The 21,513-nt window shown below is 47.5% G+C and overlaps 1 protein-coding gene across 1 annotated transcript in view; it reads left to right on the top strand.

The window, feature by feature from the left end:
* Positions 1-21,513, top strand: part of LOC138521228 (ciliated left-right organizer metallopeptidase-like) — a 579,350-nt gene that overhangs the window by 447,095 nt on the left and 110,742 nt on the right. The window contains exons 7-9 of the mRNA XM_069633917.1: positions 10,859-11,039; positions 13,144-13,213; positions 13,599-13,695. Of these exons, the coding sequence (XP_069490018.1) occupies positions 10,859-11,039; positions 13,144-13,213; positions 13,599-13,695 (348 nt within the window). The remainder of the gene's footprint in view (positions 1-10,858; positions 11,040-13,143; positions 13,214-13,598; positions 13,696-21,513) is intronic.

Below are 21,513 nucleotides of genomic sequence, written 5' to 3'. Positions count from 1 at the left end.
CTACAAGCCAAGAATGCCTAAAGCTCTGAAGAAGGGATCTGCCCGCCTCAGAAAGGAGAGATTTAACCAGGACGAACTGCAGATGCTTGTGGACACTTTGCATGAGCATGCAGGCACAGTCTTCAGCAGCAACATGAGGAGAGAGGCAGTGCTGCGTAAAAAAGAGATCTGGCACTTGTTGCCCAGAAGGTTAGTGCAGTGGGCACCACACCCTGCACGGTGAAAGACTGCCGTAAGCAGTGGGATGATCTGCGCCTAAGGGTGCGCAACATATTATCGGTAAATCGCACCCAGGCCATGGGAACTGGAGGAGGACCTCGTTCACCCATAAAGCTCACCCCGTGGGAGGAGACATGTGCAAGCATGATTGGGCCGGAATCGATTGAAGGCGTAGGTGAGATGGAGTATGGCGCCACGACATCTGACAATGGAGGTGAGTGTCCAAAGTAAACACGGCTAAGCCAAATGTGATGAAAGTCAATGCCAATGTCTGTCCAAAGAGTCACGACATGGTCGGCAAAACAAACACACTCCCTATAAAGTAGGCTGAAGCAACTGAGACACATGCTGTTGCCTGCTGCAAGGCTATATCGTACATGACACATACCGCACAAAGTAGGAATTTCCATGAGGCACACAGCGTGCATGACCAAAATAGTGAGCATGCCAGACAGCACTGTTCCTGGCCAACATGAGTGACTCTGACATATGGCTGCATTTACCACCCATGTATGAAATGACGTGCCCTTCCCAACATAAATGCCTATTACCCACAATTGTGTGGATGAGCAATTGTCCCAATGTATGTATGATGCCTATCCAAACATCACTCATGCCGTCCCTCTCTTCCACCCCCACAGGCAGTGAGCATGACAGCAAAGAGCAGGACACCACCTCTGCACAGGCTACACCCAGTAAGAGGTCCCAGGAGGACAAAAACCGTCCGTCAACCTCCAGGGGACAAGCCAGGGGGCACCGTGTCCCAGCAACCAAGCCACCGCAGGGACACATAGCACCTGTACCACCAAGGCCCGTGAAGGGCACAGAACCCCCACCCCCCCACCCACTGTTCTGGCTGGAGACACCTGTCAGACACCCCATTCGGAGGAGTCCAGTGTGGCTGGGGAGGTGGCAGCCACGGCACCCCTCACAGTGGAAGACAGCCCGGATGACATCTGGGGCACACTGGAGGATGACACAATGGATATGGTACATACCCCAACCCAAATTGCATCCCCCCAGGTATCTACGAGTGATACCGTGAACACCAACACCCCAGAGCAGTTTGGCCATGACCACACCCAGGGACATATCAGTCGAGTATTCAGTGTTGGGGAGGATGAGCAGGCTTGAGACACCTGTCAGACACTCCATTCTGAGGAGTCCACTGTGGCTGGGGAGGTGGCAGCCACGGCACCCCTCACAGTGGAAAACAGCCCGGATGACATCTGGGACACAATGGAGGATGATACAATGGATGTGGTACATAGCCCAACCCAAATTGCATCCCCCAGCTATCTGAGCGATACCGTGAACACCAACACCCCAGAGCAGTCTGGCCATGACCACACCCAGGGACATATCAGTCCAGTATTCAGTGTTGGGGAGGATGAGCAAGCTGGGCATGCCAGCCAGATTCCGAGCACAGCCACAGGTGCAGCTGCAGGACCACAGCGGGCTGACCTGCTCACTGCACTCATCAGAGAATTTGTACAGGACAAACGTCAGGCCAGAGAGGAGTGGCGTACAGAGTTGTCAGCACTGGGCCGTTCCTTGACGGACAACACCAACCGCCTCTGCAAGGAGGTCTCGTCCCTCCGGCAGGTGCTAGAGCGCATCGCTGATGCCTTGGAGGCAGGTCATCCCGCCCCACAACCTGAACAGGAGGCCACACCATCCACCAGCAGTTCAACCCAAACCAGCCCGCTCTGCCGGTCGGTCCGTGCACTGCAGCGACGGGACATGCCACCCCCTGGCTCTGGAAGTGCCAAGTGAATGTTATGGCAGCCTCATGTAGGCTTCGTGGACTCAATGGGACTTGTGTGGGGGAGTTGTGGGGGGAGGTGGGTGAGGGTGTCTGGGGGAGTTGTGGGGGAATGGGAGGGGGGTGAGGGTGTGTGGGGGAGCTGTGGGGGGAGGGGGAGAGGGGTGAGGGTGGTAGAGGGTTTAGTCACTTACGTTAATATTGTTACATTCAATACACCGGTTGTGTGAAAAAGAAGACCAGAGTGGACATTCATCATTGCGCATGTGTCATTTAATCATTCACAGTGCATAGTGTACATGTACCCCCACACCCACTGCCCTATGTCCAAACATTATGTCACCCTCTGCTGACATGTGTGTCAGAAATATTGTGCGATAACTGACTGGCGCACAGCACGTCCCTCCTGTGCATCGCCACCGTGATGTTGTCCTGCCACATCTTCCTCATCCCCTTCATCATCATCAGGTGGTAGCAGTTCCATGTCGGGGCAGGGGCACGTTCCGGCGGATGCACATATTGTGCAGCATTACACATGCCATGGTGATCTCGCCACCTTCTCATGCCTGTAGAGGAGTGCCCTACCCGACCGGCTGAGGCAGCAAAATCATGCATTCAACAGGCCAAAGGTCTGCTCGATGACCACACGTGTACGGGTATAGTAACGATTGTAGTCCTCCTCGTGCCTGTTCTGTGGGTTTTGGACAGGTGTGACGAGCCACGGATTCAAGGGATAGCCACCATCACCTGCATGAGAGGGGAATGAAGGTAGATGTTTGGCAAATCATGATGGACATCTGTACTAGTCACAGTTTTATGGTTCCACGAACAACTATTTTGGAATAACTACCCATTATCTCTATCCCTCTGATAGAAATAAAATTGTTAAACAGGTACATTTCTAAGTATTAAAATTGTCAATCTGGAAAAGTGAATACCCTTCATTTGAATGACAGACGTAACTTGATGGCCGAAGGCCAACCGTCTTATGCACCGAATTATAGAAATACAGACTGCTATGCTTGACCAACAAGCGGCCATTTTAAACGTAGCAAGAATCGCCATTTTGCTTGTTAACCATTGCTCATTGCTTTCTGTCTAAAACTGCTTTGCAGCTTGCAATTCTTGCGAATTCTGCTTACTCTGCTCAACTGTTAACATTGTTGTCTGAATATGAAAGGGCAAGGTCGCGGGACTGAGGAGTTTGTTGAAACTCCTCATGAGTAGCCCAGAAAGGAATGCCCACGCTCCCATTCTGTAGCCTTGAGGGAGAGCTGCAGGGCATTTAATCATTTCACAGCTGCCAGCCAGTCTCGTACTGTGGTAGAATATGTTAGAATAAAGCAGCTAAAGGCTTGAATTATGCTCTTCTTACGGCCCCCTTCGCAAAACCCTTTAGAGTGTGTCGGCTCCCAGGACACGAATAGTACCTCATAGATGGCAAAGCTTGGAATGTGACTCTTCCCCTGTGTGCAGCTTGCTTCCAAGAACAGAACCACTGTGTTCTGTTCAACAACTAAAAGATGCCTCCGCACTTTCTAATTGCACATTGTTACTAGAACAGACATTGAAACCCATATGGATGGGACGTTCTGAGACACAGAACTAAAATATTAGGACTGCGGCTTTTTTGCACAAGTATGAGTGGTCTTATGTATATATGGGGATGAAAGAGTATGTAAGTGATGGTATGTGATGATGTGAGCTTTTTTCTGTTGATGTGATTAAATATGTGTTCTTGACAATTGATGAATTTTTTATAGATGTGATATTAATGTATTTGATATGTTCTTTTGAAAAAGTTTTTTACAATTTAAAATGAATAAATAAATCTTAAAAAATTAGTTCTGACACACTGTCTTATGTCCAAAGTACACACTCTTTAAATAGGGCTGTTTGCATTGGAAGGGATTATGCAGCGTTTTCACGCTTACATTTCTAAGAATTAATCATAGGAGGTTGTGCAACTCTCCCACCGGAGATTTGTATGTTTTTGTTTGGTACTAGTCACACATGCCTGCAGGTATTCGTTGCCCACATGGATGCATTGACCCCATTTTAAGTCCGTCAGTGTGTCCTGTGCCATGGACTAATGGTGTGGGTTGCATCTTCAAGATGATACATGGTGTGCACTGACATCTTGTTGCACATGCATTGTGTATGCGTACAGCAGTGTTGGAGTCAAATTAGTGATGTGTTGTGTTCTGTGAGATTTACTTGGAGGGAGCGTTGGCAGTAGTCTGTGCAATATTGGGCATTCAGCGCTGCTCGTTCCCATGGTGACATGCAGCACTCCTGTGGGTGTGCCAACCCGGTGACACACTGTGGATTCCCTAGTTGGTTCAGTTTAATGCACTCCCAGGGATGATTGTCCTGTGTGGTGATATGCTGGAGACAGCAACATAGAGCATATGCGCTGCATGGTGCAGGATGGTGTTACGGAGGGTGAGGGCCGCTGATGAGTGGTGCATGTGTTGTGGGATGTGGGGTGGTTTCCTGTTAGTCATGTAGTGATAGGTGTCGACCTTACTTCATTACTATGGGATTTGGGTGTCATGTACTGTTTGTGATGGTTTGGGGCACAGTGTTCGGTGATGTGCACATTGTGCAGTCACATCAACATTGGCAGCATGGTGGAGTATGCTTCCCCCCCCCATTCCCACCCAGGTGGAGTATGCATCCACTCTACTCACAACCGCGATGCACTGCCATGGCCCAGTCAGGAAACTCACCAAGCAGCCAGACACGTCGTCCATCATGTCGCTCCATGAAGCGTGGTAGCAGGAGTTCCGCAGGACCATAGAGTCAAGAGTTGATCCGGGATATCAGGCACAACAATGTGTGATGATCTTGCTGGCGTCGCATACCATCTGCACATTGATGGAGTGGTATTGCTTGTGGTTGCGGTACACCATCTCCATGGCATGTGGGCCACCAACTCCACGTGGGTGCAGTCGAGGGCACCTACACAATTTGGCATGCCTGCCAGTGCATGGAAGCCAACTTTTGTATCAAATATCTCCTGGGGAGTCCGTGGGAGGGATATGTAGTCCCTTGTGTGCTTGAGGAGGGCATCCAGCACTTGGTTCAGAATCCGGGAAAATAAGGGTTGTGATATGCCATGCATGTGGCCCACTGTGTGCTGGTAGGTGCCTGTGGCAAGGAAGTGGAGCACAGACACTACCTTCAGTAGAGCGGGGATGGCTGTGCGTATTTCAATGAGGCTCCCTATGTCGTTGTGTATCAGGTCCACTATGGTGGTGATGGTGTCCCGGTCCGCCGGTACAGGGTGTGGATCTTCTCAGGGGTTAGATTGAAAGGACTGGCTGTGATGCAAGGGATTGGGGGCTGGCGCTTGGTAACAGTGGCTGCAATGGTGGGGGATGCTGGGCCTGTCTCACCCTCCTTCTCATCCTGCCTCTCCTGTGTGGTGACGCCTGTTGTTGTTGTTGATGTTGTGGCAATGCTAGCAAGTCCTCAGCTCCAGTAATGCTACTACTATTGGAATCATCTTGGTGTGGGAGGGGGTGTGGTGTGTGGGTGTGCTCCTCTTGTACTGGGCCTGACTCCATTGCTTCCACCTGTGCTGATTGTGTGCACATGTGGCAGTTTGGAACACTGCTCAGGCCTTTTTACGGCATGTCGGCGATGCCAGTTTTTACGGCGTGCCGGTAAGCACTTTTTCCGCCTTCATGAGGCCATTATTCGCATGTCCGCCTCACTTGTGATCTACTCCGGTTTATGGCATGCCGCTAATGCCGGCATGGTGGGTCACGTGCGTGCGACCAGACCGCTATTAACAACATCGTAATTTACGATGCCTTTAATAGCGGTCTGGTTGGTCAGAATATACCGTAGCGGTAATCGATGCCAGTATTCCTTTACCAGCATCGTTTTTCCCTTAGCACCAACCTCGGAATGAGGGTCTATGTCTGGATGATGAATGCAGTTGTTATAGTTGTCAGTCTCGGCTGACAGGGTTTATTGCTCCGTAGCGACGCAAACCGCCGGACAAGGCCAGACAATAATAATCAGGCCTTCAAATTCAGCCGTGATCTCGGCCATCTCTGCCTGCCGGCTAATGCAGGGGCCTGGTGATGGGACCTCCCCGGGCCAATCGGGCTCAGAGTGGAGGCTAGTCTGAGGGCTGCTCCACAGCCAGAGTACGCCCTTTCTTCCGATTATATGGTGGCAGCCATCTTTTCATGAAGCGTGGCTGCAGTTAAGGTTGTATGCCCATGCTGAAGAGCTCTCTTTCTTGAGGATGGCTCCATACAGACACCAGAGCTGGTGGGAGCGTTCAGGTGTAACACTGAAGATCTCTACCTAACAAATGTACAGGTGCTGAGTGGCTCAGAAGGAAGGATGTGTGTCAGTGATCGGTTCCAATGTGATCGTAAGGGGTTCCGAAACAGAGTTTATGACTACGGTACTGGATATTACTACTGGCTTTACGGTATCAGTGGACAGTAGCACATCACGGAAACTGTCCATGCACAGGGCTGACTTACTGCTCCCTGGGCCCACTGGGCAATGTACAGATATTCCTTCCATGCTACATTGTACATACGCTGCATCCTCATCTGTTGGGATTAGGGGCTCCATCAAACCTCTCTCCTGCTTTAGTCAGAATAGGCCTTGATCATTCTTAGGAAGGATAGTGGTCCGGGGCAAAGGCTAGGGCGTTAAGGTTTCAGAAGGGAGTTGGGGCTCTCTGGTTTGCATCTAGAAAGGGCGCAGGATTGTCTAAAGGGGGACCTTGGGTGCTGTTTTGCACCCAAACTACCCTGAAAGGATGGTCGTTATGGTCTATCTGGGCATTCGTTCTTTAAATTCCCAACTTGCTTATAGTAATTACACTTCAGCAGGTTTGTCAGTTGTCATTACAGTCTCTGTGGTCCCCATTTTCTTTGCTGGTCCTGCTGACCCCACTGTCTGTGTTGGTCCTGTTGGCCCCAATATTTTTGTGGGCCACCCATTTGCCCTACTGGTCCCATTTGCCCAGGGCGTGGCCTTCTTTTCCCCTATCCCTTGTATTCATCCCATTTTCATTGGTGAAAAACTCTATAAATTCTTTGGCTGTCTCATTGTCCTAATCATCCTGTTCTGTAGCTGACATTACCTCCACGATCTGCTGGCACACGTGCGTCGATATCTCTGACAAATCCTAGGCCCTTAGGAGTTTTATCTGTCCCTGTCTCAAACCCGAATCTTAGTCATAGTATCAAGTTGTCGCTTCATCTAAGGGAGATTTTTTTACCCTTCCAGACCTCCAAATTTCGTTAAAGCACTGTTACTTTTTCCAAATTAAATGTTCCCTCTATAAAGAATTGGTTGTGCTTGGTAAGTTGTGTCAGATAAGGGCAGTATTCTTTGAAGTAGTACTGTCAAAGTTGGTTAACGTATAATGTGCAGGCAAGCCCTTAGGAAGCTCTTCCGCCTCTCTTGACTGTCTCTTGCCCATGTTCTGTCTCTGGTTTTATCTTTAGGTGCCCTGTGCTCAGTCTCTCCTGTACCACTCACTCTTTGACTCGATTCCCTTGCGGTCCTGAGAAGGAAAGGAGATTTTACCAGAGGCTTCATGGAGTGGTCCTGAAAGGGTTATAGGGCACTCATACTGCAAGCATCTGCCTCTCCCTGTTTAAATGCTGGGCATTACAGTTCCACCATATCTGCTTTTTTCCAGTCTTCTGTTATTTTCCCTATTTAAACAGAAGTACAGGTAACAGAGAGGCCTAGTGTGAGCTCCTGCTTTTACCAGAGTCAGAATGCATTCAGGCGAAATCCAAATGCATATATATGATACCTGCAGGATTTTTTTTTTACCAAACAAGCCTAACTAAATTACCATTACCAGTATTTTGCCAGATCTATTTCAGGGTAGAAGAAATACACAATTGTCAAGACAACTGCAATAGAATAGGCAAAAGCAATTATTAGAATACTGTACCTAACCCAAAATGTCCATCCCAAGTGTGCAGATTCCCTAAATAAATCCTCCTTTTTCTAATTCATATTAATACAAACCCTCGACTACCCTGAGCGGCCTCGCATGCACAACAGCAACTAACCTGGCAATCCTCCTCTTGGAGTTTTTAACAAGGACTCTTCATTTTTCTTGTTGTGCACATGCGGTATTCAGGAGGAGGCTGCTCACTGTTCTGACACTGTAACCTGTTGTAAGACAGGTCTAAGTCATGGTGCCAATCTGTGAACATCAAAAAGAATTGACTTAGATTTTCAGGTAATGATTAAGCAAAATGATGTATTAGTTTGCTTGCAATACGAATGGACGGCATCCCTTCTGTGAACCCATTCCCAAATAACTAACTATCCCGCCCTCCGGATCTGCAATTCTTATACCTGAGAGCCACTTTATCAGGCCTTCTGGTATGCTATTCCCACCTCCCGCTTAAAGCAATAATGCATTATTTGTTTTTACAGCAAGTGATACCACATGGTGTTGCACTTCCAGATAAACATGGTTGCTCATTCACACTTCTGGTCTCGTCCTCCAAAGGCGAGGGGACATAGGTGTCACACCCCATGACGATTTTCATTGTTGAGGAGAGGTCCATTGTGTATGCCGGTCTGAACCGGCATGATCCGTTGGCTTTAGTTCAACATCCTTATCCCAGTAACACCAGGTAGACTATAAAGTACACAGTCAGCGGTTTGGGCGCACAAACTTAGTCCAGTTCATGGTAGGCAAGTAATGCCTCAAGCAAATAAGGGCAAAGGGACACCTAACCAAAGTCCAATAGAAGTTCAAAAGCAAATAATAAACACTAAGGTTAGGGGCACGGGATGATGGCATGATAGGGTTTGCGATGAATCCATGGGGTCATCACTCCTTTCACTGAGATAGCCACCACTTCAAGTGATGTTTTCTCTATGTCCCATGCCATAATGGCATACTGTTACACTCCTCCCCAACCTCTATGTAGATTTACTTTTGTTACTACCCAAACTGCCAAGAGGGATAGTATATGAAGCACTGACATGAGAAGGAGTCACAGAGTAATGAAGATGTACGAGACCCGGAAGACCAACGCAGTGGTCTAGTTGGTGGAAGATGAATAATCAAGCCTGGAAGTTTAAGTATGGCCTGGTTACACCTGACAGTGAGAAGGAGAAAGGGGAGCAACAGATGCTGAACCGCAGCACGACCCGCAGCAACGCTGAATACCACGCTGGGTAAGAACACGCTGCGGCAAGCAACGTCAAGGCGAATCTAAACGAGGAAAGGAGAAGCCTGGGTGAGGGCGGCTCACCATAGAGAGAAAGTGCAGTGGAAAAGGCGCAGCACGGAAAGAGATGGCAAGGGTACAGCGCTTAACTGGGCGCACACAAAGCCAGTAGACTGAAGCAGACGGGAGCGAAGGAGCGCTGGAGGCAACCGGTAAGCCCGGAGAGAATAAGAGGGATACCAAGCAGCGGGGTTGTCGGGGCATGTGTACCGCTCCATAGGAATAACACAGACTGAAGGGAACCGAAGAGAGGGGAGGCCAGAAGTTACAGATGACCCCGGGGGGCACAGGTGGGTTACCGGATGCCCTAATAAAGTTAGTCACTTCTTGAAAACACAATGAGAGGCCAAAAGCAAAACCGCTAAAGAAATAAAAGGATGAGTGGGTTATTGAATCCCATCCTTAGAGAGAAAGTAATAAGTGTGATAAAATTTTGGCAAGAAAGTATACCAGGTGAAGCTAAGAATTTGTGTAAGAAACTCCTGGTGGGAAGGTGTACCAGGTGAAGGTAAAATTAAGTGTTTGTGTAACAAGTCCTGGCAGGAGAGTATGCCAGCTGAAGATCAATAGAGAGATAAGTTATAAAGAATCACACAGATGGTAATGCCCTTAGGATTATGAACTAACCTCAAGGAAGGTAATGTCCTTGGGTTTATGAACTGTTGTGAAAAGATATAAAGGCCTTAGTAAGAGCCATATCTTCAGGATTTGCAACATGTTAAAAGGTGAAGAGAAAGCCTGGGGAAGGGAACTGTTCCCCAAGAAAAGCAAAGTTACCAAGAAATCCTCTTGGAACCTAATTATTCTTTTTGAACTTGTGATATTGGAACCAGGAATTTGGGGAACAAAGTTATTCTTGGGAACTTGGATTTGAACTTTTTTGTTGAACTTGAACATTTGGGCACTTTTGAAAAGCAAGAGACAATATCCTTTTCACCTTAGAGTTTATTTAGAATGCATGGGCCAGAATAGGATTATGGCATAGGACATACTTTTTGTTGGACATCTTGACACCAGACCGACCCATTAATTTTGGTTGAGATAGGGACATTCCTTCTAGACTAGGGATAGTGAGGTGTTTTCCTCCCCCATTTGTTTTAATACAGGTTTGTAGTAAAAAACATGACTCCTCTGTGTTTGCATCTCATTCCTGGCTCCTCACAGGTTGAACATTTCATTGTACTTATGACCTACAATGGCAGACTCAGTCCCACCCCTTCATGTCATTGTTTTCCCATCCTATGATCAGTTTATTGTTTATTTTATTTCTTTGGCTAAAGGCTGTGTTCTTCCACAAGTCTTAAGTCTTACTACTCAGTCACACTATCTTGATAGAATTTCTGAACTTCTGAGAACCTGGCTGTTAGGTCCTCAGTAGTAGACAGAGTTTCTGATAGCAAGGGAAGGGGGCTGCATGTGTGTGTTTTCTCATCCTCCTGAGAGTACTTGTGCAAACTGTATCTTGAGCAGATCGGCCTAGCAAGTAACTTGCATTCTTTGTGAATTTGAAAAACATTCCATGCACAAGCAAGGTGGTGAACAAGGACCTAGCTGCCTGCAGGCATTGGGACCTGGCCATTCTCCACCAGGGTACCCTCTGACTCTCCTCTCTTTTTTTCTGTAGGACAAGTCGGGTCTCACATCCTCACACTGGGAAGCACGGGTGTTGCAGGGATCCATCATGACTGCCTCTCTCCCTGATGCGCGTCTTACACAGTTGGACCAAATCACCCTGGCAGCATTTGCAGACACAGGGTGGTACTGGGTGAATGACAGTGCCGGAACAAAGCTGACCTGGGGCCAAGGTAGGCTTGCCCGCCACAACGCACTAAGACATAGACCAGGAAATGAAAACTGGTCTAGAGCCAACATCTAATTTCTTTAATAAATTAGTTCCTGTGAAGGACATGTTAAACTGTAATAGCATCTTCAACATGGCAGGCTGGATTCTGAAGGGGCAATAGCAGGGATCGGAATTGCAGGGCGAAGTTTAGCTCCAGCTTGTAACCTAGAAGAGTTTTTAACTTAACACTACTAGCTACCAGGCACAACTTATAGCTCCCCAAGCCACCTTGTTCCATACAATGCATATCTGTGTATCATTAGCTCTGTATATTTGGGAATGTCTCTACGGGAGCATAAGAACACGATAAGAAGACATTTAAAACACACTATGTAATATATAATGATCACAAATGTACAGTTTGCATTTCATGTGCGTATGTTGCGCTCTGTGTACTAGCCCCTCTTTCCTCAGGGGTAGCTCCTGATGCCTGATACCCAGAAGTTATTGTTTTCTCCTGCCCATCAAATATTTATTTTGATCCCTGCACCTGTGTGGGACAAACTTAGAGGCAGTTGAACATTGTCTCTTGTCCATCCCATCTCAGTGTTGGAACTATTTTCATCTAGGATCCAGATACAGTTTTGCTCATAATCTGGTGCTTAGGGCATGGAAACATTTATAGAATAACAACATCATTTGTGTGGAAATAAAACTAAGCGGCATGTGGTGGGACAGCAATGTCATTTTCCCCAGGCGTTGCTTCCTAGACGGCTGCTTGCAAGGCTACCATGTGTTCTCTTCTGCCACACCTGGCAGACAAATGTTGAAAAATTACCCTTCCATTGCACTAGAATGACCTGCTGGATATGGAATTCGTTGTGCAGCACCGCACATCTCAGGTCGCAGTCCTGATGCACCAGTCTGCTACGCACTGCATAGCCATTGGTGTGCTGCACCGAACACGGTCTGTGGTGTAATGCACTACTCTGAACGCTGTGCTGCACAAACACTGTACTGCGCAGCATACATCCCTGGCTGTGCTAGATTCTGAAGTCCAGTTCATGCTTCAGTGCACCAGTTGTGGTGTTCTGCAATGCGTAGTACACAGAAATGCAGTACATATGCTGTGTTACTCAGTTCAGCAGTACTCATCCTTACTTGCACATTAATAAAGGTCAGGCAGTCCAGTACGCCCGTCCCCACTTATGTGCTCTTGTCAGTGCACCTGCCTCTGTTTCTCTTGCGCTCTTTGAATGCCACATGGATTCTCACAGTGCACGTGAAAAATGTGTGCTCATTTCCATGCTGCACTTAATTTGGACTGTCAACTGCACACTCATTGGCAGAGGGGTGGTTGGCATTGGAGGGAAGAACTAACCAGATGCAGGAAGGGATTGGTCGCCATTAGTCTGCAAACTTCTGTGTAATAGGATAATGGCTAGCTCAAAGATTCCTGCTATATATAGGGCACATGATTTTTGCAATGAAAACCCAGTCAAACCCGGGGTAGAATCTAGTCTAGTAGCTTTTCCCGGTAGTCCCCCTGGTATAAGACTTAGCTGGCAATGCAGTGTTTGGGGGACCAGAGAGGAGATTGTGGTGGGACAGGCTATGTCTGAGCAAAGCGAAGGCTGAGTAGTGACAAAGTGTGAGGATACGGTATAGGAATTTCTGCAAAGTTGCATAGGAAACAAGGTCAAGATATGTAGGAGTGGAGGCTGTGAAGCAGCAGAGGACATACTGTACAGGGGAAGAGGAACACTGGAGGGGAGCAGAGCGAATATTGGACGGCAGAACGGGAGTTTGCGTTGAACAAGAAGGGATCCTGAGGAGGGTCACTATGAAGGTTCTGATTGGGAGCAGAGGGATTGCTGAGGAGCAGAAGGGAGATTGGCATTACGCCAGGGAAGGATATTTAAGAGCAGATGGCCATTTGGAAAGCGATAGAAGGTGGATGTGGTGGAGCAGAGGAGGAGGTTGTTGTGGAGCTAAGGGGGGTTATGGTAAAGAGAAATGCATAGTGTGAAGGAGCAGAGGATGAGTGTGTGGTGGAGCAGAGGGGAAGTTGTGGAGGGTAGTGCACTAAAAAGCTTCAATGCAAACCTCTTTGCCTTTCTCCTCAGGGGAAGGAGTGGACTTCGGCCTCACCTCAACCTGTAGAGGCAACTCCTCCAAGTATTTCTGCACAGGAAGGTAAGTGCTGGGAAAGGAGGAGAGTGGCGGAAGAAGAAGTGGAACAAAAGGGGTAGCAGAGAAGGTGAGCTAAAGTAAATGGAGAGGAGCAGACATGAACTTGGGGATGAGTAGAAGGAAGGATGTATACGAGGAGGTGGGCTGAAGGGCATGATCAGAGAGAAGGCTGTGATGGAACAGAGACTAGGATATGGGAATACATTCGGGACGTTGTGGAGTTAGAGGAGTTTGTGGATGGGTAGAGCGGGAGGACATTGAAGAGTAGTTGTGAGGCAGTAGAGGTTCAGAGGGTAGGATGCAGAGAAGAGGAAGGGGGTGTGGAGGGACACGATAGGGAAATGTTTTCTGTGTTATCACTCTCCCTTCATTTGAATTTTTCCTGCAGTGGCTCCGGCTGCCATTATCTGCATCTGCACAAAGGGCACTGCAGCACCGATCCATTTATGGATGGCTGCAGAATGTACAAACCGGTCGACAATGGGGTAAGATTGACTGATATGATCAGTCTGCAAATGGAGCAAGAGAATGCTGAGGTGATGGGGATAGTGTGGTGACCTGGTCTTGGAGTTATGGGACTGGGTTTGTCTCACAGCGTGGAAAGTTGTGTGTCTGGAGTGTTCTGCCGCTGCGGGTCTAACGTGGATGGTTGATCCAGGCAGTTGGAGGAAGAGCTGACTAGAGAATGTGGGGGAACCAGTGTTTGCTGTACATTACCATCTAACTGAGTGGTGTGTCTTATGTAACTATCCCACATGCTTGGAGGACCAGGGGCAATAAAGCAGTGTTATTATTGCACTTACCTGGAGCTTGTGTCTGACCTGCGGTTGAGGTACAGCTCTACATTTTGGTGACAAGCTGACTTCAAGGACTGCTGAGGGAGTGGCGGGGGGGGGGGGGGTAGACATTGCCCCCTGAGGTGGTGACTCTGCACCTGAAACGGAGGAGGTGGTCCCGGGCCCTCAGCATCTACAGGCCGGGTGGTGTAGGCTGCTGGGAGGACCAAATCCCTCAGTTTGTGCGCCAGTAGGAGCAGAGCCAGACTTCCCTGTAGCTGGCTGGCCAGACGGGGCTGGCCACCGTGGAGTTGTTGGAGGTCAATGAACGGAGCGGGGCATACCTGTTGTGGCTGGACGGCCGGACAGATTCAGCTGGAGGTGTAGTAAAAACGAAAGCAGCCATATCTGGCGAGCTGGGCCGCCCTGAGGGAGTGAGGGATATCTGGCATTCAGGTGGCTGGCAGCTGTGGCATGCAGGCGACTGCAAATCGAAAGACAGGGATTCCCATACGATCCCACTGCCTATATAGGAATTATGAAGTTACGCAGAGCGGGAGGAGCGCAGCAATGTCATCTGCAGGCATGTTGGTGTGCGTGCGGTCATTGTGCCGCGCACAGGACTATGGGAGGGGTCAAGGGATACGTCACCTGTCGCAAGTACTTTAAGCGTAACTGGGAGTTCCACTGGAGTGCCTCTGTGGGGATGAGGATGCCTCATGCCACAAGGACTAAAGGAGGTTCAGATTAACATCACAGGATATTGTTCAGTGTTCTACATCACAGGAAGTTTAGTCTTCTACATCGATTGGTTTGGGAAAGCAGTGGAGGAGCGGCGGGTTTCCCTGGGCTGTGGTGTATGCCTGGAAGGAGACTGGTTTGCCGCAGAAGTCTGCAACATGTGTCAGTATATTTCTGCCAAGATGAAGGAGCTAGATTTTGATCTATGGCTATGAATCACGGACCCTGGCAGGTATGACTGTGGTCAGTGCAAGTTTTCTTGTGGTTAGTTGTGTTAGGGTTGTGCCAATGTTTTATGTTGTGTGTTCTGTGTAGTGGCCCTTTTTAGTGGGTTTAGGAAGTTCCATGTGCATGGTCCTGGGGCTATGCTTAGTTTCAAGGCCAGTGGTGTGTGAAATTGCTTGTGTCTGTTGTGGCCTTTGTTGTTTAGGTTGAGGTTTATCCTGGTATTACTATTTTGTGGTTTCCATGGACATGAGGGTGTGGGGTCACACAGGAGTCGTGATTATGTAAATCAGTACGGTTAAAAAAAATGTTTTAGCTATTTTTCATGTACATGAGGGTGTGGGGTTTGCATAGGGCTGTATGAACATGTGTACCTTTTAAACTGTTTTCCTTTTCAGGTGAATTTGAACTTGTAGGTTTTAAACTGTTTTCCTTACAGGTGTTTTTGGACTTGTCGGTTTTGGGACACTTCTGGTTATGTGGGTGTGGTGGGGGGGTGGGAGGTCATGACTAGGGGTGATTGGCAAATGTATCATCTGCTGTCATGTCATTTTGTAATCTGTTGTTCTGGGGATAAGGTACATTTCCTGGCGGGTTTCCTGGTTTTCCTTATGTCCATAGCACTAGTACATGCCATGTGCCGGGTTGGTTCCAGCAGTTGCTGGTTTGGCATTTGCTGGTTTGGCGGATTTGCTGGTTTGGGTTTTAGCACAAGGATGTGCCTTCTACCAGTTGTTCCAGCACAGCTGGTACCATGGATTATGTATTGGGCTTTAGCACAAGGTTGTGTTTTCTGCCAGGTGTTTCCAGGACTGCTGGTGCAGGGGATTTTCTTTGGGGTTTTAGCATTACCAGAGTGATGAGTCTTTTGCCGGGTTTTTCCTGCGGTTTTGTTGGTGTTTGGGGTCATCTGTTTAATTTGTGTGCTTCAGTGTTACTGGTTTGGAGTTTGATTTGCCTGTTATCTGCATTTCTACTCTTCAGTCATGCATATTTTGTGCCCTGAGTTGAAGTTGTTTGGTTTTCAGGCAATGGTTGTTGTGTTGTGTTCTTTTAAAGAGTTCCCACAGGTTTCGGGTTTGCTGAAATGCTCATAGTAGAGCATTTCGGTTTGTGCTCGGACGTGGCAGGTCTGAGGCGTTGGGAGTGGCAGTCCAAAGCAGAAGGAGGCTCAGTTACATTGGAGGTACGTTGGTTGTTTTTTTGCTCGGGGGAGAGCGAAGTTTGTGCTTGGACATGGCAGGTCTGAGGCCCTGGGGGCAGCCCAGAGCAAAAGGATGTTTTATTTTCTTGTGGTTGGTGAATATTCTGTGGGGCGTAGTGGCGGATTTGATGTCCTTTAGTTATTTTGGTGGACATTTTTCTGTCATTGCTCCTATTTTTGGTAGGTTTAGGAGAGAGTGGTGTTGGTCTGGGGTCATTCTGTGTGAGGTTTGGTTGGGGGCAACTCACTGTGTGGTATTCTGGTTATTTTGGTGGACATTTTTCTGTCATTGCTCCTATTTTTGGTAGGTTTAGGAGAGAGTGGTGTTGGTCTCGGGTCATTCTGTGTGAGGTTTGGTTGGGGGCAACTCACTGTGTGGTATTCTGGTTGTGAGCATTTGCTTTGCGTATTTTTGCCTTTTGGAATTTTGGTGTAGGTGCTTGTGTGAGGTGTTGTCTACATCTGGTTAACTCACGTTTTGGTTCACGCCAAGATGGGTTACTTTAATCTTGTTGTTCCACATTTTATTTGTGCGCCTACTGTTTTCTTGGCGTTTCGAAGGTTGTAATCCTTTTATGGTTTCCTTTGGGTTATTGGGCTCCTAGGCATTTTCCTACTTAGGTGGCCACAATTTAGGGAGTTGTTCGGGGTGTATGGTGTTCATGAGATGGGGGCTGCTGGTCATCTTTGGTGTTCCATTCTCATGGTTGTGGTAACGGTAACTGGGGGAGAAATGTGGTGACTTGGTCTTGGAGTTATAGGACTGGGTTGGTGTCACAGCATGGAATGTTGTGCGTCTTGAGTGTTATGGTCCTGGGGTTCTAAGATGGACGGTTGGTCCAGGCAGTTGGAGGAAGAGCTGGCTAGAGGGTGAGGGGGACCAGTGTTTGCTGTACATTATCATCTAACTGAGTGTTGTCTCTTATGTAACTATCCCACATGTTGGGAGGACCAGGGTCAATAAAGCAGAACTATTATTGTACTTACCTGGAGCTTGTGTCTTACCTGTGGTGGAGGTACATCTCTACAGATAGCTACTGGTGTAAAAGACCACTGATACAATGGCATGAGAGAGCAGTGTGATAGAATGCCCTGGACTTGGCCTTTTACCATCATAATTCTGTAATGTCCTTTTTAGTGGGGCATACAACATTCATATCATTCTCCTCCTTCCATCCATCCCCCATGTCCCCAAGAACCAGAGTCCAAGGGACATCATCCATGATTTTCCCTGAGCAAGGCAAAAAGAAATCAGAATGCTATTTTGGTGCCTCAGACTCACCGATGTACTTGAGCAATGAGCAGCACCCCAGACATCTCTCTTTTTCTGTTTGTCCTATTGTGATGTTCCGCAGTGTGAAATAATGCTCAAGATATTTCCCTGTTCTATCCCCCCATTATGTACCTAAGAAATGTGCTAAATTGCTCTGGCCATGTCCTCTCCCCTTGTTTTATCGCCATTTCCAAAAGGAAGCTCATATTGTTACTTAATATACTTAAATGCTAAACACATCCCTCCCCTGAAGCTCGAGTATGTGTGGATGTACGAAATCCATGGTGTTGTCCTCTCCCCCAGCACCTCCCCATCTACCTAGGAGGTCCCACAGCAGTGTGCTTAAATGCCTCATCGTTTTCATACACCATCTCACTGTGATGTGATGTTTCTCAGTGATGTGCATGATCGCCTCAAACTTGTCTTTTATTGTCATCTCACTGTGATGCACAGCAGCATATTCAAAGGCCCTGGACATTAACCCCCCTCTGTGATGTCTGTCAGTGTGTGCCAACATCGCTTCCCCCACACCTCTCGGTGATATCTGTTATGGATTAGCTGGCTGGCTGGCTTAATTCTTAAGGTTTACATACATCAGCACAAATACTTTAGTATTCCCTACAGTATACAAACAGAAAATACACCCTTTTTTTAAAAGAGTTTTGCTTTAAGGTAACACCCACAATTGCAGGTAAGCACTAAAAATCAGGGATACATAGTAACAAAAGTTAACGTGTCTCTAAAAGACAGAGTAACAGTGAAATCCAAAATGCAACAGTTTGAGAGGCACATAACTTATCAATGAAACACTTGTGTATAGGCACTCTATGAATAAAATATCATATCAATCCTTTGTCAAACTTTTTAAAGAATCTGAATATTTTCCACATAGGCTTTAATGGGGCGAAGCACATTGGCATCTCCCTATTAGGAGAGACTGAAGGTTAAATGCTAACAGGATCACAGGGGAGCTGCAGACAAGACAATATTTGGGCTGTTGATGAAGGAGGACCCGCTCAAGGGAGAACCAGACCCAGGACTAATGATCCGAGGCCCTTTGAAGGAAGTCTGCAGCAAAGTCTAAGGCGATGAAAGGCATTAACAGTGCCAATACCTGACTCCAAAATGGAAGAATGACGCCATGACAGGTTGGGAGTCACAAGACCCAAATTATCTTTGACTGTAACCTGGATTGTGGCAATGCCCTTTAGGAAGTCCATCCAGTGGCTATCCTTGCACCCCTGAGAAGTGTCCTGACCCTCATCGAACTACCGTGGCTCCACCTCAAGTCTATATCCCCTTCAAATCCTGTTGCATCATCTACGAGGCTGTCACTCTGAAGTCCCCAAGCTAGCTCAATGAGAAACTCAGAATCTCTGAAGGCCCATGATCCACCAGAAGTAAGGGCTTGTGCAGACTTAAACTCCGCTGGTGCAGGAAGGAAAAAACAGAAGACGGGCCTTCTCTGTCTATGCCCCAAGACTCTGGAACTTCCTCCCCATCAACATCCGACTCATCCCTCACTTTCACAGTTCAGGAAAGAGCTAAAGACCCTCCTCTGCAAGGAATGGCTCCCCCTTAACACTTAGGTCCATGCACCGTCCACTCCCCACCATACCTGAGACTGGGTGATCTGATCCCCACTGTTGCTTCCCCTGGTTAATTGTAGAGCCAATGCTGACAATTGCCTTCCCTCACCTGTGGTCTCTGCTCCCTATCCTTGTTCTTCCTCTGATGACTGTAAAGCGCTCTTTTGCTTCCTGAAACTAGAAATTATTAACAGTGTCCTATATTGATGGACACTCCCGTCCCCTGCATACCTGTGATACCTTCTATAAAGGCAGTCAATGCTTTGATAATGATCATCTATCAGGATAATTAGTACAGATTCTTAAAAGATCATTCTAGAAGCATAATATTCAAAAGATCAAAATCGTATTTAATTATTAAGAAGCATAATAAAACTAAATTTCTAAACAAATAATTCCAACATAAAATTAGCTGAACACGTTTCGGGAGTATCCCTTCTTCGGGAGCTGATTAGTCTTCTTCAGATTTCCAAAGTATCTAAAGGATAAATTAGAATATATTCATCAATATTTCTAGTGGTAGGATAGTCACACTATGTATACATATTTGTCTACAGTAGTTAAAAAATGCACACGTTCTACCCACATGGAGAAACTATTGGATTTCGCAGTGCGATATTACTAATCACGACGCCCCATGTATACATTGGGACGTGATGATGTTGTACGTCGCTAATGTGGGATGTAATCAGACCAGTATTTATCAATATATAAAAGGGCGGGCACAGTCACACGATGAACGCTGTGCGCATTGCGAGTGATTCCTTACAGGACACTCCACGGATTGACTTTAGAGGTTTACCCTCTACATAACAGGTAATTGCATGGGTTTCTCCTGTGCTCCCTTGCTCCTCCGGTTTCTCCCTTGCATGGAGGTTTCCTCTCAGCTATCAGGACCGTCGATGGCCAAGTCTCTTGCCCTGAAAAAAGTCTCTTGCCCTTGAGGGCCTCATGTATTCAATATAACAGCAAAAGTTACTCTCACTATGTACATTGAGTGATTACTTTTCACCTTGGGATTCCCCCTCTTCCTGGCTCAGATCCCCAAATAGTTCTTAACGATATCAGGACCTTCGGAGGTTAGCTTTCCTGGATCCAATTGCCTGATCGATTCAAAATCAACAAACAAAAAAGTTCTTATTGTGTTGCACTTGAGGTGCTGATTCTTCACCCCTTGGATCCCGCTCTTCCGGGCCTGAGACCCCTCTCGAATATCCGCCTCCCTCCGTCTGGTTCATTTTGGCTTGTATTCAAAAACAATTTCTCAGTTGCATTCACGTGTTGTTGAGGTGTGAGTTTCTTACCCCTGGATCCCCCTCTTCCGGGCGAAGATCCTTCTCAACTGTTTGCCTCCCTCGGTCAGGTTCACTATGGCTTTCGACACAATCTCCTCTGCTTATATTCTCGAATCTTAATGTTTTTTCAAAACAGTTCAGTGTGGACCACTCTCTGCCGGGTTCACTCTTGTCTACACACTGTTCCTATGGGACTTTAGACTTTGACCCTTTTCATCGGCATCCCTCTTTCAGGTTCACTCTTGCCAATCTCACAGTTCCTTCTACTTTCTTATGATGTGGGATTCGCTTCCCTTCTTCTCTATCATCTGGTGGACAAACACTTTCGACTGAACAGAGAATTTGACTCGACCCACGTATGACCACTTTGACCCTCTTCTCGCATTTCCCAAGGCCTTCTGGCAATAGTAGTTTCAACAATCGGGTAATTGCACAGAGTTTCTCGAGTGAGCACCCACGTGGTGCCTGTCTGATCTGCAGCTGGCTTTCCCTTTTACATCAGCTGCTCTTTGTACATTCTGCAATCAGCCGTTTGCTACTTTAGTTCAACCCGTTTCAGTTTCTTTATCGATCCTCCCCTCGACTCATCGGCTGTGATGAACTGCTTGGCTTTCTTCGTATCGGGAGTCAAAGCAGGTACCACGGTAGCAGGTGTCTCCCTCTCTCCTGCTTATCAGCATAGGCACGCTCCGTGTACCGTTGACATCTGCTGCAACACACTTGGGCTATTGTTTGCGGTCTTACAATTCCTTCCACAGAGATCTCACAGGCCTTGGTCGGAAAGGGGAAGTTCGCTTCTCTCCTTGTCACCCTCTTTGTTCATGCTGTCTTTCGCCTCCTCCTGCACTGCTGTGCCTGGATAGCTGTCTTGTCGTGCGGTCTGCCTTGCTCGTATGGTGCTCTAGTGCTCCACCTTTTATCCCTGTGGGGAAGGGGAAGGGCCGTCAGGAGTATGTGATTCTGGTCAATTGCCTGTCTTTGCCTGACCCTTGTGTTGGGACACCTCAGGTAAACAGCTCTGGTGTTTGTCTGTCATCTTTCATGATGTGAGAAAATGGTAGAGTTGGAAAATGTGAGAGGGGGTAGAGTGTTTGAATATCCCACGAGGTAGGATGGGGAAAGGGTGTTATAAGAAGGGGATACCGCGTCCCACCCATCGGTGTCCCACTTCCACTCCCATGGAACCCCCCATTCAGGTGA

Source organism: Ambystoma mexicanum, chromosome 13 (genome assembly GCF_040938575.1).
Source record: "Ambystoma mexicanum isolate Mex_15411 chromosome 13, UKY_AmexF1_1, whole genome shotgun sequence".
NCBI classification, from domain to species: domain Eukaryota; kingdom Metazoa; phylum Chordata; class Amphibia; order Caudata; family Ambystomatidae; genus Ambystoma; species Ambystoma mexicanum.
This window is presented reverse-complemented; position numbering and strand designations above follow the sequence as displayed.